Source organism: Strigops habroptila, chromosome 9 (assembly GCF_004027225.2).
Source record: "Strigops habroptila isolate Jane chromosome 9, bStrHab1.2.pri, whole genome shotgun sequence".
Taxonomy (NCBI): domain Eukaryota; kingdom Metazoa; phylum Chordata; class Aves; order Psittaciformes; family Psittacidae; genus Strigops; species Strigops habroptila.
In genome coordinates this window covers 7,888,173-7,903,049 of record NC_044285.2, presented here as the reverse complement: position 1 = coordinate 7,903,049, position 14,877 = coordinate 7,888,173, and the positions used below count along the sequence as shown (strand labels likewise).

The window sequence follows — 14,877 nt, the reverse complement described above, 5'->3', positions numbered from 1 at the left end:
ACCTAGCAAGAGCCTTGTTGGTTTCTGCTCCATACAAGAGAATGGGGTTGAAGGTAGCAGTGCAGTACGGGAGGCAACAGCGAAGAAAGAGAGAAAACCAGTCAGGAGATAAGCATGGGGTTTTTCAGATTCTTTGGGGACTTTAACAAATCAGAAGGAGAGAATGCCAAAATGACTGATGCTGCATTGCTTTCCCAAGCCAGTGGGATGTGTGTTCAGCCCCTAAGCTTCAGAAATGTAGGCTGTCCTGCCACTTTCCCAATCATCCTCAATAGCAACTGCATGTTGGTTATGGGGTAACCCCTGCTGCAGTCCCACCCCACAAAGACCCTGCTGTCACTGGAGATCCCTGCAGCTGGGGTTCACAGCATAGCACTGATGACAAAGAGCAGAGCCCTCAGTGTCCCCAGCCTTAAGCCTTGCTGATTTTTCATATGTCCCTTTGGTGAGACTGTGCGTCCCCAGTGGGTTTTCAGGTCTGTTGGATGTGGTCCGGCAGAAGTGGAACTGCCTTAATTTAGCAGAGCTAAGAAATGTAAAGAAAATAAAAGCAGACAGGAGTGCTCCTTGGAGATACTTGATATTGTTGAGCATAGACTTTCCCAGCTATCCTTTGGTAGCCATAAAACATATTTATATTATGAAAAACAAAACACGATAAATAGTGATGTTCAGGGATGCCATGTTTATTTGTCTCCCAGTGACTCTGATAAGAAATGGACTTAGTTTGCATACACATTTCCAAGCATCAGCGCTTTAAACTGTGAGAGTTGAGCTAGGCTCTTTCTCACCACTGATGATATTTCAACGCTTGGAATTTGCCTATGAATTTTGTTTATGACACATGAACTGAAGCCGAGCCTGGCTTACTTTCCCATGTGGATCAGCCCTTCAGGGCCACTGAGAATAACAGATAGTTTCCCCCATATAAGTTTAAACAGTTCCAAACCAAACAAACAGCTTTTGTCTGCATCCTCAGGTTCACCAAAAGAGGCATGCATTTGATGAGCAGATGGAATAAGATAGTGCAGGGAAGAAATATAAATAGATATAAAAGAAAAAAATAGAAGGAAGAAATGGGATGGGGGTGGAATCTTCTGGCTGGTGTAGATGTGGTGTGAGAAACTTTCTGTTCCTAGCCTAGTGGAAAACACTTTTCCTCTTGAGATCAATTCACAAGGGTATCCAAGCTGCTCCATGCTGCTCTAGTGATGCCAGACTTGGGCTACGTTACCTGCTTTGTTGAGGATCCTGTGACTGTATGAGGAGTGGGAGCACTTTGCAGACATTAGAGCCATTGCGTAGCCAAGACATCCCAGTAATTTTCCTGGAAAAACCCTTTGGGCCCTTGAGAGTTAGGACAGAGGAGAGCAATCCCCAGAATCTTGCTATTCATGTCTTGGTCCTGGCAATTCAGTGGATCTGTACAGGGGATTTTGCTAAGCTGGCGTAGAAGCCTCTTATGTCCACATACTTGATCTGAGCTAAGAGCAACTTCACTGCAGTCTTAGCGGCTACCTTCAATGACCTATGCCTATTCCTGCCATGTCTCTTTCCAGTTCATTGGCCTCAGACAAGAGAAATATCATTACAAATGGGTGTCTGAGAAAGTAATGTAAAAAATGATGAGCTGATGCCTGAAGACAAATGCATGAGTCTTTTCTGCAAGAATATGCAGGACTCAGCACAAAAAATTATAGAAAACAGGGAAATGTAGGTTAAACATCAGGATGTGTCCTAACAGTGAACCAGATAGTGCCCTCCTTTAGTCAGACCTTGAGGAAATGGCTGTGAGACTGGATGTCTTGGCAGAAGAATTCCTTCCTAGAGCTCATATCCAGTGCTGCACAAAAGGCTTGCTTCTTCCAGTCCAGAGACTATTCTCTGACAAGCCCTGAATATTTGCATTAATTTAGCTTCAGAGAAAAAAATGTTCATCTTCACTATAGAAATGATTAGATGTTAGTTATTATTAAAAACATGCTAGTAATGGGTTTCCTTGGCTGGGGCATCCCAAGGCAGGAGCATTATGAAGAGATAGTTAATACAGCCCTTGAAAATGTTTTTGCCCAGTAAGTTTGTAAATAAGGAGCATACCTGTGTCCTCTGCTCCACCTATTTTTCCTTTTTATCTGGCCAGTATTTCTGGCAAATCCTAAACCTTTAAATTACATTTAAAGAGGTGGAGTTGTGTAAGGAGAAGATGCCTCCAGCGTGCAGGTTTCAGTGTAGATGTGACAGCCAGGGCTAAGAAAGTCTGTGGGTTTCCCTAGCCTTGCAATGGTACTTTTCAGTCTCAGAAATGTTAAGGCAGACTAAATAAATCATGAGAGACATAGATAAGAAGGATTCTCCATTTTCCCCACTCCATACCTGGGGGAAAGATGGACTAGGCAGGAATTAGGACTTTTCCAGTCCTGACGAGTGGAAACCTTTAGAAGAGAGTTGTTCCCAGTTCTCTGTCCAGACTGATTGCATGCCCCTTGTCCTCAGAGCACTTGTGTCTGCACGCACCACATGGAATAATTGCCTGTTCTTTATGGAAAGACAGAGTGAGGTAGCCCTGCCCAGAGAGGGCATTTTGGCTTTAATTTAATGGCAGCCGTTTGCTGGTTATTCATTTGGTTCTTTTTAATAATTACATGTGTGTCGATATCTCTCTCTTTTTTTCTAGTTTTGCTCTTTTTTGTTTTTTCGTTTACTTTATTTTGCTTTTTTCTTTTTTCTGTTTTTTTTTCCCCTTTAGGTTTCAGAGAAATTATGTTGAATCCAATAAGCCTCCCTGGACATTCCAAACCTCTTAACCAAGGCATTTATGTTGAGGATGTCAGTGTTTATTTCAGCAAAGGACGTCATGGCTTTTAAAAACTCCTTAAAAGTCCCTGTTCTGATGTCAAGTTTATAGGCTGTGCCCTCAAAATGGTGGGAAGCAGTAAGCGTGGTCTGTATGGATTGAGGTCTCCTCCTAATAGGACTCTACAGCCCTGCCTGTACACACGTTAAAGCCAACTGAAACTGTGGTTTTCTGTCACCAGATAACAGGGTTGTTCTTTTCCTCCAATGGTCGCTGTGTTCGTTAAATATTCCTGCAAGGCACAACAGCAGCAATGAGAGCAAATAAAGAGAATTTAAAACCCAGTTGAAAGGAGTCATCCTAATAACAGAGTAAATAATTGTACTTTTGCTTTAAAATAAAAACACAAAACAAAACCAACCAAGCCAACCAAACTGACATCTTTAGTCATGTCCTCCCTGCTTGGAGTTTTCCTTGTAAGCTTGTGTCTTCGCAACACCCAGTGAATGCTGCCATCACCTCTTATGTGGCACCGCCATGGGAGGTCTCCCAGAGCGAGCTGAGGCGGGGAGCCTGGAAGAACCTAAAGCAGAACGAAGACTTTTGGTAAGAACAAAGGCAGCCCCGCTCCCAGTTCTTGCACAGAAAACAATGTTGGAAGGAATAATAATGGAAAGAAAGAAAGAAAAAAGTCTTCTCTGACAGGAAGAGAATGTGGTTATCTTTGAAGTGCACATATTCTAGGAGGCTTTTTTTGTCTGTCTGTCTGTCTGTGTGTGTTAGAGCGGCTCGTTGGATCTGACTATATCGTTGTCGTACTCTGGTCTCTTTCTGCTGCTTGAATGATGAGCTTTATCTGAGGAGTTGCCTGGACTTCCCACATGGATGGAGAATCCATAGTGCAGGAGGGTTTGTGTCCTTGCTGGCACTAGGGCAGTAAGCAAAGTGGAAAAGCGTATCAGATGCACGCAGGTCCCGGTTGCTGGGCCTTTTCCAGCCCCCTTTAGCTCTCCCCTGTATTCCCACCCAACTAGAGATTGAGTGTAACCCAGTCACGTACCCACGACCATCAGCTCGCGGCTGGCTGACTGAAGGAGAGGAAAAATAAGTATTCTGTTGCTTCTTCTCTGGCATAAACAGGAATATTGATCCTGTTCTCTGGCCAATATTTGTATTCTCTCCCCCTCTCCCATCCCACTTTTGTCTTATTTCATCCAAAGCCTCTCAGATGGAAAAGTAAACCCTTTGATCCTGTCCTCAAGAGAAGCCAGCTGCCCTCGTGGCAACTTGCAGGGCTTTCCTTGGACTGTCTGGATGTCATGTGTACGGGAAATACAGATTTGCTCACACGTATCAGTGATAGCCTATAAGCAAGGCAGATTTCTCTAGAGGGAAAAAAATCCCTTCCAAAAGCTTCAGGTGTGGCCAGATCCTTCTCTGAGAGGAGTATTGAACCAGGAGCTTGCTCACCAGCCACTCAGCTTTGCTGGCCTTCTTGGTGGCCCGAGATGACCTTATCACATCAGGGGTGTCTCTAAATCACCAGCCCTGACGGGTCACTGCCACTGGAGTGGGTCATGGTCCCCCTCTGCCAGAACTGGGCAGAAGCCTCAGAATGGGATGTTCTGCTTCATCCTGCCTTTATAGGTGACCCGCATGAACCACCCTGGAGATTGCCAGGAGGTTCTATTATCAGCTTTCCCACAGGGATGTCCCTGGGAACATTCCATTCTCTTGCTTCTTCTCGTGGTTCATTCGCATAAAGAGGTAACGTGCAATAGAAGAGTACAGGAGAAACGGTAGCAGATTGCTTTAAGTTAATGGACATGCCTTAGGGGAGGCATCTACATTAGGACGAGGAGGCCTGGCTCAGGTTGGATGGCTTCAGAAACCATGACCAAAACTCCCAGCAATGTTTCCTGCCTGCGTCGGAGCTGGAAAAATGCAAGAGGTGCACCACCAGAGAGGACCTGCGGCCGTGTGCTATTGACACCTCAATCTGCAGATTCACGGAGAGAGGAGGAGCTTCGCCAAGCGTGTGAATCACTGGGTGCTTGTCTGAACTGAATTTCCCCATCTCCTGGAAGTCTCCCACCTGACCTGGGGATGTTTTGTCCGTCTGAACTGTCTCCTCTCCCTAGCACTGTTCAGGGGACTCTGCTCTCAACTGTGTGTATCAGTCGTAGAGATACATCCGTGGGCCTGGACCAGAAGCCTATATCCAAACACCTTAGCAGAGGAAGGGTTGAATTTTGCAGCTCAGGTCCATCTCTGCTTAGAAGAAATCCTCCGGACCGTACAGCATAATTTAAAGCAGTTCTCCCCACTGTGATCAATGTCTCAATTTGTTTAACACCAATTAAAGTCTCTGGTTCCTCACTGCTGAAAAACAAAAGCCAGTCATGGCCGTTTGCGATTGGTGGCTTTAAGTAGCAAGTCTAAGTATGTTTTTTTCTTTTGGTTAAATTTTATTTTATTTTTAATTATTGTAAATCATTACCTCATTTTCTGTCAATGAGACTCCTCCATCTTTGAGCATTCTTATCTTGCCATAACTATCATCCTGTGCTAATGGGAAATGGGACGGTCCCTTTTCACAGAGACTATAGGGGTGTTCAATGTCTAGTTTCTTAATAAACACTTTATTTTCTAACGAAACAGCTGCATCAGGCCTCTTCTTTGAAGACAAAATAAATAAAATGTTCAGAATGCCACATCCTATAGTCTACTTCTTCATGAGATGGTCCATGTGTGAGGAGTCTGGTTTGTTCACTTCTTCGAGGGGTGTGGAGGGTGGGATTTACAGTTGTGATATGAACATTGCTCAGGTGTAGCTCTTGCTTCTGTCAGTCTCATCAGGCAAAAAGATGTTTTCTTGCCTGAGAGCTTAGCTGCTGATAATCTCAGTTGACAACCTGTTGTTTTTTGTAGCTCAAAATGGTCATATTCTCAGGGACAAGGTGGTACTGCTGCGAGATTGTGTGAGGATTTGCCAAGACAAGTTTCTACACCTAGTGGAAGGAGTTTTATTAGGAGACTTATCTCTCAGGGAGCTTGGCACTAAATGATTGTTCTGGCTGCAGTGTTTTTTTGTTTCAGGACATGTTGTTACTGCAGGTCTCCCTGCTTGGCAGTGCAAATTGCTCTCCTGTTGGGTGCTAACTGTTGTCTCTTCATCAGGGACAATTAGCCTACTAAGCTAGCAACAATGTGTTTGATGTAGAGGTGGTGGAATACAGGTGCGTGCTGCCCTTGGGTTCCTCATCAGGAGTTCATAATAGGATGGTTGGTTGCTCCAGGAGGACAGAGGAACCACTCTACAGCATGCAGGATTTGGTGTGTGGTGTCTTAGTGGCTGTGTCTTAGTATCATTAATATCAATGATGATCATTTATATGATGATGTTTACATGTCATTTACATGACTTAAAGCTGCTGTGCCAACCTGCAGGTGACTGTGGGCATGAAGCTGGAGTGTGTTAGAGCTGATATTGGTGGATGGTGCTGGAACCCTCTTAGAAAACCTGGTGAGAGTTTTGATGAGCAAAATAGAAATATGTTTTCCAGTATCCTTCTGTTCCTGTAACTTCCTGGCATGACTTTCAAGCAAATGTCTCAAAATGATGCCATGAGTGAATTTCTGCATGCTATTCCCTGCTAATGAGTATGCCTCTAGAAGCGATTGTGTGCTGTGGTTCACAGAAGTAGGTGATGGCTGAGATCTTTACCTTTCCAGGGATTATCTGTGATGTCTGAGACAAATGGTTGTCTCCTGACATACAATCTTACACACAGGATGGACAGCTGATCTGCATTGAATTTTATCCCTATTTCCCTTTCTTTTCTGAGGTGTGGGAACCAAACATGGGGGGTGTTGGCAGCTCTGTCTTTTCCTCCCCATTGTTCCAGGGTTTGCTCATGTTTCACAACCCAGAAACATTGCAAACAGAGGGTTGATTAGCCCATTACTTAGGCTGCCGGTATGGTCAGCCTTAGCTCACTTTGCTTTCTATTTCAGGGCAACTGATTCCTTACATATGAGTTCCCACAATGTTATTGATGCTGCTAGTTCTCACAGAGCTAGCTTGACTATGCCCACAGGCTCTGACACGCATTGCAGAGGGGTTGGGTACTTGTTTCTCCTTGTGTTTGCTTCTTGGTCATCTCTGTTGCCTGATGTACCCATGTGAAGGCTCTGTGCCTGGAGTGAGTGTGATGGGCACGGTATGATGATGGCACAATACGCCTCTGCATGATGGAAGCAACACATGGCCCGGTGCGACATTGGGCTTGGACTTGCTGCAGACAAGTGTTCGATGTGTGTGATGCTGTAGGTATATTGAGTCTCCTCAATAGAGGAGCTGCTTACAGCTGCTTATCCAAGTTGCACCAGCTGAGTCTTGGTGTCCCTTGCTGCTCTTCTGTTTATTTAGATGTGCTTTTAAGAGCCAGCCCTACTTTTGAAGGTGGTGGTTTTCTCTACCACCAGGTCTTTAGCCTTTCCAGCATGTATTTGTGCCCTGCTCTCCAGGGAGGCAGAGGCAGAAGTCCCAAGAGCTGTGGACAGTCAGAGGAAGGTGCTTCTGCTGTTTCAGCAAACTGCAGCAGCACATCACCACTCTGCTCCTATTTGTACCCAGAACATGCTGCAGATCCTCGAGGTTAAGCCGTGGCATTAGCAGAGGATAAAGGGGCCTAGATACAGTAGTAAAGCTAAAAACCACAGGTCTGGAGGAGCAGCAGAAGGAGAGCATGCAAGAAATCAATGCCGGGTGACTTCATTTTTGCTTAATGTTTTGAAGGGTTTCTGGTGCGGTTTAAGCAATAAGTCAAAGAATCTTTATTAACTGTGTATTTACCAGCACCTGCAGCCCCTGATCAATTGGCAGACAAGTTTAACAAGCTGCAGGAAAGTCCATACAGCCTTTTGAAGGGGAAAGAGTATAACAGGAGAGCAGCACACATACAGCTAGAAAAGGTGCTTTACCTGGTGAAGCGATGGCATATCATTTGTGATTTCTCCAATGTTCCCTCCTTTCCACTCTCCTCATGACAGGCAGTCTCCTTGGTGGTGGTCTGATGCCACGGAGCATCAATTGCCAGCCCCACATCTCAGGTGGCCTGAGCTTGCAGTGCCACAGGGGTGCACTGCAGGCTTTAGGACATCCAGCCTTGTGTTTCCACCATGGGGGATGACACACGTACTGTTTGCCTTGAGCCCTAAAATATGACATAGGAAACTCAATGGTAAAAATAAGTTTATTTACCCAGTGTGGATTCCTTTGTGCTGCTTGTAAAGTGACACGTGGGGAAGACAGAGAGGGCCGATATGACACCTTTCTGCTTCTGCTGGGAGCTCAGTTTGGTTGTGTCAGTTCCTGACGTTGTTCTTCAGCTTTGAATTTCACCTCCTTGGATGCACCATTGCAGTTTTGGGGGTTGTTTGTCTATCTATCTTCCTTATTTAGATTTGATAATTGGTTTCCAGGAAAGTGGTAAGTGCCTGTTTTTACTGAAATCAGCACAGAAATTCAAGAGTGTTAACTGAGCTTTTGCCAGACAGCGCTTTGAGGTGAAGTTCAGGCTTTGAGTTTGTCAAGTTAAGAGGTAGAATAAATCCCAACCCATGTTCCCAGTCCCAGTAAATAAACACAGTGTGATCCCTCCTCTAAGGGAAGGTGATGGTCTCTCCAGCAGTAAAGCAGAGTGTGAGTACAAGAGAACTACATGTGAAACTTGATAGTCGTTTTGAACTCGTGAGTGTAACTGCTGACAAATCAGCAGGAATAAATTTGGCTGTTCTCTACAAAGTGGAGGGATTTGTTCCAAGCGCTGGTTAAATGATTTGCTCTGCTGTTAGTGAGTCATTTGTGACCTGTGCCCGATTCCTGCAGATGAGTTGACTTTTTGCAAGGATTTGTCTATAGTTCAGATTATTTGGTCTTTTTCCTCCAAGGGTTTGCTTCAAATATGTTGTGTGACTGGCTGACTGGTGCTGCTTCTGCTCTCAGGTTGAGTGAGTGAATGTTTCAGACAGGCAGCCAGAAATGTCATATGCAGAGATGCTCCTCAGTAATCTGGTATATGGGGTTGTCTGTAACCCCATGTTCCTGTTTCATATCTTGGTGCTGGTACCACCCCACCAGGTCTGTCTGCAGACTGCTGCTGATCCCCAGGCCTTTGGAGTAGGCAAGAGCTTGTTTTCAGAGCAAGTAGTCTTCATTGCTCCAGCCTGGATTTTGGGAGCAGCCCGTGTCTGATCTGTGTGTGTGTCTCCATCCACTGCTGGCAGCTCAGCTACTGCTGGAGATCAACCTCTTTCATGAGAAGTCAGAAAGAGCCAGACTGGGGTCACATTAGGCTTGGTAAACTGCCAGGATGTCTGAATAAGATAATCATGGCCAGTTCATCATTATCTTAAGTGAGTCAGACATGTGTCCAGGCTGTTTATTAAGATAATTGGGAGAGGGAGGGATGTTTGTAGTCTGTGGACTAGACCTGTGGAGTGGTGGAGTGTATTGCAACATCTGATACAAGAGAGAGGGAGCTCGTGGTCTTGCAAGTTGATGTTCTGCATGTGTCCAGGGCCTGGTCCTGCCAGGATTCAGTCCCTGGTGCCAATAACAGGGATGTAAGGTGGCATCATGATAATGCAGTATCCACATTTCAAACACCACCAATGTGAGCTCGTCTTCCGAGGCTAAAGAGTTGTACCTCTGCTCAGATTTCCTTATGAAGCCTCATTGCCTGGTAATTATAGAGATATTCTGGATCAACAGAGCATTTTAGTTTTGCTGCATCAGTGCCAAGCAGTATTTGGGGATGATAGGAGCAGTTGTGCATGGTCACTTCTTCCTTGGTGGTAACTGGTCCAGTCCCCTGTAGACTGCTGAAGGTGGTTGCAGGTTTGCTTTGTGTTTCCTGAGACATATTTGTTCATCAAAGGGTGCCAGAGGGGGTTGCACGTTTAAGAGTGTTTAAGCTCCAGTCATACGCTCAGCACTGCTAGAACAACTCCAGAGGTACACGTCCCCCAAAGCTATTGCATCTGACTGTGCACGGAAGTTGCAGTTGACTGAGAAAGGACTCGCCTAAAGACAGGTAAGTGTCATTTTTCTCCTTCCAGGGAGCTATTGTGTGTATTAGGCTGAATTCAGACCTGTAGTGGGCCTTATTTTGATGGATCTGCTCTAAATACATAAAGGATAAGTGACTGCATTAGGTGTATCAGTGAGGAACTGTCAGTCCTTGCTCAGGAACTAGCAGGGGCTCTTCTGGCTGGAAATGCTGCAGATGTCCCACTGTGTAAGAGCAGGAGACCAGAAGAGCCAAGTGCTGCTGGAGACTGGGGTTAACCTCCATTATTGCTCCTGTTTGACCAACCAGGGCTGGCGGCTGGAGGATGCAGAGCTGTGGGAGGTATTCGATGGCTGCTCTCTCCTTTAGAAAGCTCAGGAGCACAGAACTGCAAGGGTGGCTACTTGATGATGGTGCCAGTCTCTCGTTTTCATCAACAATCAGCAAAAAAGCCTCTGATGTGCTGTAACTCTTCTGCCTGGTGCCAACAAAGCATTACAAGGGGATCTCTTCCTTTGCTGCCATATAAAACGCTTGCCAATATAAAACGCTTGCCACTCAATCCCAGCAGAAGATCTGTATAGCCATGGCTTCAGAAGAAAGCAGCAAAGTCCCTGACAGTGCATCTTGGATGAAAATACTGTCCTGTGACTAAAATGAAAGTTCCATTTAATCCTGTTAACTGCAGAGGGACTCCTGGGAGTTGGGCACTGTTCTGTGTAGGTCCTTAAGCTCCTCTGCATGACTGTAATGTGTGAAGCATCTAATCTTATGCCAAATTTCCTTCCTTGGATTCAGTGGTGCTGGCCAGAGCCTCAAAGAAAATGGGCAGATCGATATCAATAGCAGTCTTACAAGGGAAGAATCTCTCTTGCCAAAAAAACCCAGAATCACCCTTAGGAAATAAAAAAAGACTCCAGAGCATAAAAGATATTGTCAAGTACACCGAAGCGGGTAAGGATTGACAGTGACCCTTCTAAGGAAGATCTACAAGACTCCAAAGAGAAAGGAAATGTGGTGATCATGAGTTGTAGATACAGCATAGACTGAAACCTGTCTCTTTGATCCTGAAAGGACTGCTCAAAACAAATGGGCTGCACAGGAACATATTGGGCAATACCTTGAAGGGATGGTTCAACCTTCTGGGACATGTCTGTGCCATTAGTTTACAGTACTGTGAAGCTCAGGTTTGCCAGCTACCTGGGCTGCTGGCCTCCCAGCACAGGGAGGGAAGCATCCCATAGCTTGCTGGACATGACCCACGGAGGACTTTGCTGCCAAGCCTGCCCAGTCTGAGACCTCTCCATCTCTTGCCTGTGCTCCCTTCTGAGTAAAGACAGATCCTCATGGGCTTGGAGCTTTCACCAGATCTTACCCAGGCCCATGCTTAGGTTCCCCAAAAAGTCAGAGGATGGTCATCTCTTCTGTTACTTTGATATAACACCCTTGGAATTGCCTGAAGTGATGTTCTTGTCTGAAGAAGTAAGCAGATGTTCTCTGATCATGGTGCAGGGATGTGTGTATGTTTGTGTTTGTATGCATAGTAGGAATCAAATATTGATGGTGGAAAAGGTGATGTTGGATTTCCAAGGAAAGAGACACAATCATTAAATGTGATCTACTGCCCAAGGCAGAGAACTGGAAGTCGGGATGGTAAAGTCTTCGGTGGATTAGGCTGTGACATGGAGGTAAGATTTTCTGCAGCTTCCCCATCTGTAATCCTGCATAAGTCCCCCACAGTGCGCTGGTGGTATCTGTACACTCCGTCTGCCAGGGATGGATGAGAAGAGCCTGGCTCTGAGCTGGTCCTGGGCGTGATTCAAGAAAGCAATTCTTGAGACTCTCAGCAGCCAGCACATCCCTGTGTTGTAGAGACTGAGTTGGAGTCTCCCACAGAGATTAGCTTCAAGCTCAGAACAGCTTCTGGGTTTGGAAAGAAGTGGGGAGCCACAAGGGTCCTTTCCCAAGGGACATCCCAGCCCAAGTGCAGGCATAGCACATGCTGCTCCCTGCTCTCTCACACCCCCCTGAATAAAGACTCTTTGTTCTAGGAGATATAGATTATATATATTTTAAGGCTCCATGAATAATTTATAGCCCAAAGATAAAACCAAGCATCAGAGCTAAGAAAAGGCTGAGGACGTGAGGCAAGGAACCTTCTATTATTTATTGTACTAAATCTTGACCTGGTAGCACCTTCTTCTTGCAATCCTGCCTTTACTGTGGGAAGCTCTCTTTTCTCTTAAAAATATGAAGTATTCTCCTACTTATGGTAGATAATTATAGCAAGAGCCTAATCAGCCTTGTGCAGCTTGATGGCTGACCTTTGAAGGAGTAATGGGTATGTCCTAGTGAGCATGTGAGAGCACAGCAGGGCTGCCACGAAAAGCATGGACACATTGGCTTGGGTGGAGATGAAGGAGTCCTAGGTATAGTCTGGGATCAAACAGGGCTGAAGGGTCAACACTGGGTCTGGCAAACAGCAGCAGGGGCAAGCGTAATTGAATGGTTTGGAAAGAAAGGCTTGCTGCTTTCTGACTGAGCCAAGCACTTCCAGGCATGTGCAATCATGCTGTGAATAAGGGCTCCTGCTCATTTGTGGTCACCTGGTGGTCAGCATGAAATGAGTTTGTGGATGTCAGCCTCGTACCTGGCAGCCAGATGTCCATAGCACAGAAAATGTCTATGGTTTCTTGGATGGAGGCAAATGCCAATGTGTAAATCCAGAGCATGGTTATATGGTGCTGGTTTGTGGTGTCCTGACCTCTTGGCAAAAAGCAGTCAACAAAACCTGTTTGAATAGCACCAGAACCCATAGCCAAAAAAGTGAAAAGGGTGATTGGTTGCTTGCTTTGTGATGTTGCTTGCTTTGTGATGTTTTCTTCTTTTGTTTGATTCTGTAATCTAAGAGAAGGGCTGGAAGTTGAGCTTTCATTTTGTAAGATGACAGTCTCATAGTTTTCTTTCTTATTTCAGTTGTATTGCAGTAAAACTTCAGGTTCTGCATGTCCTGATTAAATGGCAAAATGTCATACCACAACAGCAGGAAACTGTCAAGTTGCTTTGTTACTGCCTTTTTAATTACTGTGACCAATTCATTGGCAAGAGTAATGTTATTATTGCTAAGAGCTGGAGACACCTTCCTTTTCCTTTTCCGTTGCTATACGGCCCCAGGGCTTGTAAAATGCAGCTTTGGCAGTGAGGTGAGATAAAGAGAACTTCATTTATTTGCTGCTCTTCATTTGTGCCAGCACAAGAGCTTATGAGGCCACAGTCTAACCTGGATGTCTGGTATGATCCAAGTTAAAAATAACCCCACTCCCACCCCTCTTCCCTCAAAGGTTATTTTTCACCCAGAACGGTTCAGGGCACTGCTTTGCCACACAGCAATGACAGCACAAAGGTGGGGGAGGCCAGTTATGGGGTAGGGATGGCAGGCATCCACAGGGATAGGAGGAGGCCAAGCACCCAAGCAGGTTTCACTATCAGAGCTGGCAACTGATAGTTTACAGCAAGCAAGTGCTGTGACACCCAGGGAGGCTGCTGCAAAAACTGGGAGAGAAATGATATGGAAACATGTTTTTTCTGAAGATTTTTATTTTTTAATAGAGAAACCTTTCAGGCCCCTTTTTAATTCATAATAAAGAGCAGGTTGAAAAGAAGCAGAGGGCAAATGAAGACCATGACGCTTGCTAACTTCCTTTAAAGTTGGAAGGTCACCTTTAAAAATGGATGAATGCAGCAGTTTGGAGGAAGCTCCAAGGCAGCAGGCCTGGGGTTCTGCACTAGAATAGGAGGCAGAACAAAGATGAAAAGAAGAATCCAGTTGGGATCTAGGAATAGCTGCAGAGCTGCACGTGCCCGTGGTGGGCTTGCACGGAGGTGGTGTTTAACGGTGCTTCTTTGCCTACTCTGTGAAGGCTGCTGCTGTGCGTGGTGATGTGCTGGATAGCCAGCTGGACGGCGCAGGAGCATGTGGAGCGGTGGTATCAGTGTGGGTGTGAGCTGGAATTTGGGATAAAATTAAAGCACTGCCTGCCCATTCCACATTCAGGGGTGCTGAGTAACCCTAGAGATGTCTTGCTTGCTCTGGTTGTGTTCGTGATGACTTTCCTCCTTTCCTGGGTCCTCTCAGGGAGTGGGAAAAGGACGATCACAGCATGAGTCCTAGTGATGACTCCCTGGACAGAAAGGTTTGGGCTGTGTTTTAGATGATATCCTGACTCTCACTACTTTGGTCCACTTTGTGAGCTGGTGAAAGTAGTGGTAGCACCATTGTCATACGGAGTTATGTGAATAAATTCCCTTCTCCTTACCCTATCCAGATCAACATACCGGATGCTAAGATACAGCCTTATGCTTCACACTCCTTAGTTACCTGGTTCAGAAATCAGATCTTTCCTCCCCAGAATACCCAAAAGATGAGATGTCACAAGGAAAGAAGCTCAGCATTTGAAAAGGTAACCATCCATGTCCAACACAGAGCTTTTTCCTTTATTCTCCTAGTGCCAACCCTTCCCACCTTTCCTTGGAAAGCACCCAGCGCAGCCTTGGAACTGCCTGGTTGTGAAGCTAGCACATGACAGCTCCTTCCTCTTCTCTGTCAGCATCAGGCATATCCTCAGGGAGCTTCAAACAGCCTCTAGTTCAACAAGGTCTAGGTTTGGTCCCCAAATAAAGGGCCTGGGTAAGCACAGGGAAATGCATTTCTCCCCAGGTCCTTCTAGTCAAGGCTGAAGGGTGAGATTGCTCCTATGAAATCATTGTATAGTGAGTTGATAGGACAGGACTGCAATGGAGAAAGAATTCCTATGAATCATAGGATAGTTTGGGTTGGAAGGACCTTGAAGCTTATCTAATTCCAACCTCCTGCCATTGGCAGAGATGCCTTCCACTAGATAGGTTGCTAAAGCCCTGTCCAACCTGGCCTTGAACATAGTTAGTTTGTAAAGCTTTGGTATCTACTGAGAAATGCTGTCTACATAGTGTTTTGTCCTGCTGTGTTGC

At 45.5% G+C, this 14,877-nt stretch overlaps 1 protein-coding gene across 7 annotated transcripts in view; it reads left to right on the top strand.

The window, feature by feature from the left end:
• NTRK3 (neurotrophic receptor tyrosine kinase 3) overlaps window positions 1-14,877 on the top strand; it is a 206,410-nt gene that overhangs the window by 134,051 nt on the left and 57,482 nt on the right. For 2 of the 7 annotated variants that reach the window (XM_030497716.1, XM_030497718.1), the window contains one exon: window positions 2,747-5,452. The exons of the other annotated variants lie outside the window; for them this stretch is intronic. In XM_030497716.1, the coding sequence (XP_030353576.1) occupies window positions 2,747-2,865 (119 nt within the window). In that variant the 3' untranslated portion in view covers window positions 2,866-5,452. Of the gene's footprint in view, window positions 1-2,746; window positions 5,453-14,877 lie in introns of those variants that run through there. 7 annotated transcript variants of the gene reach the window in all.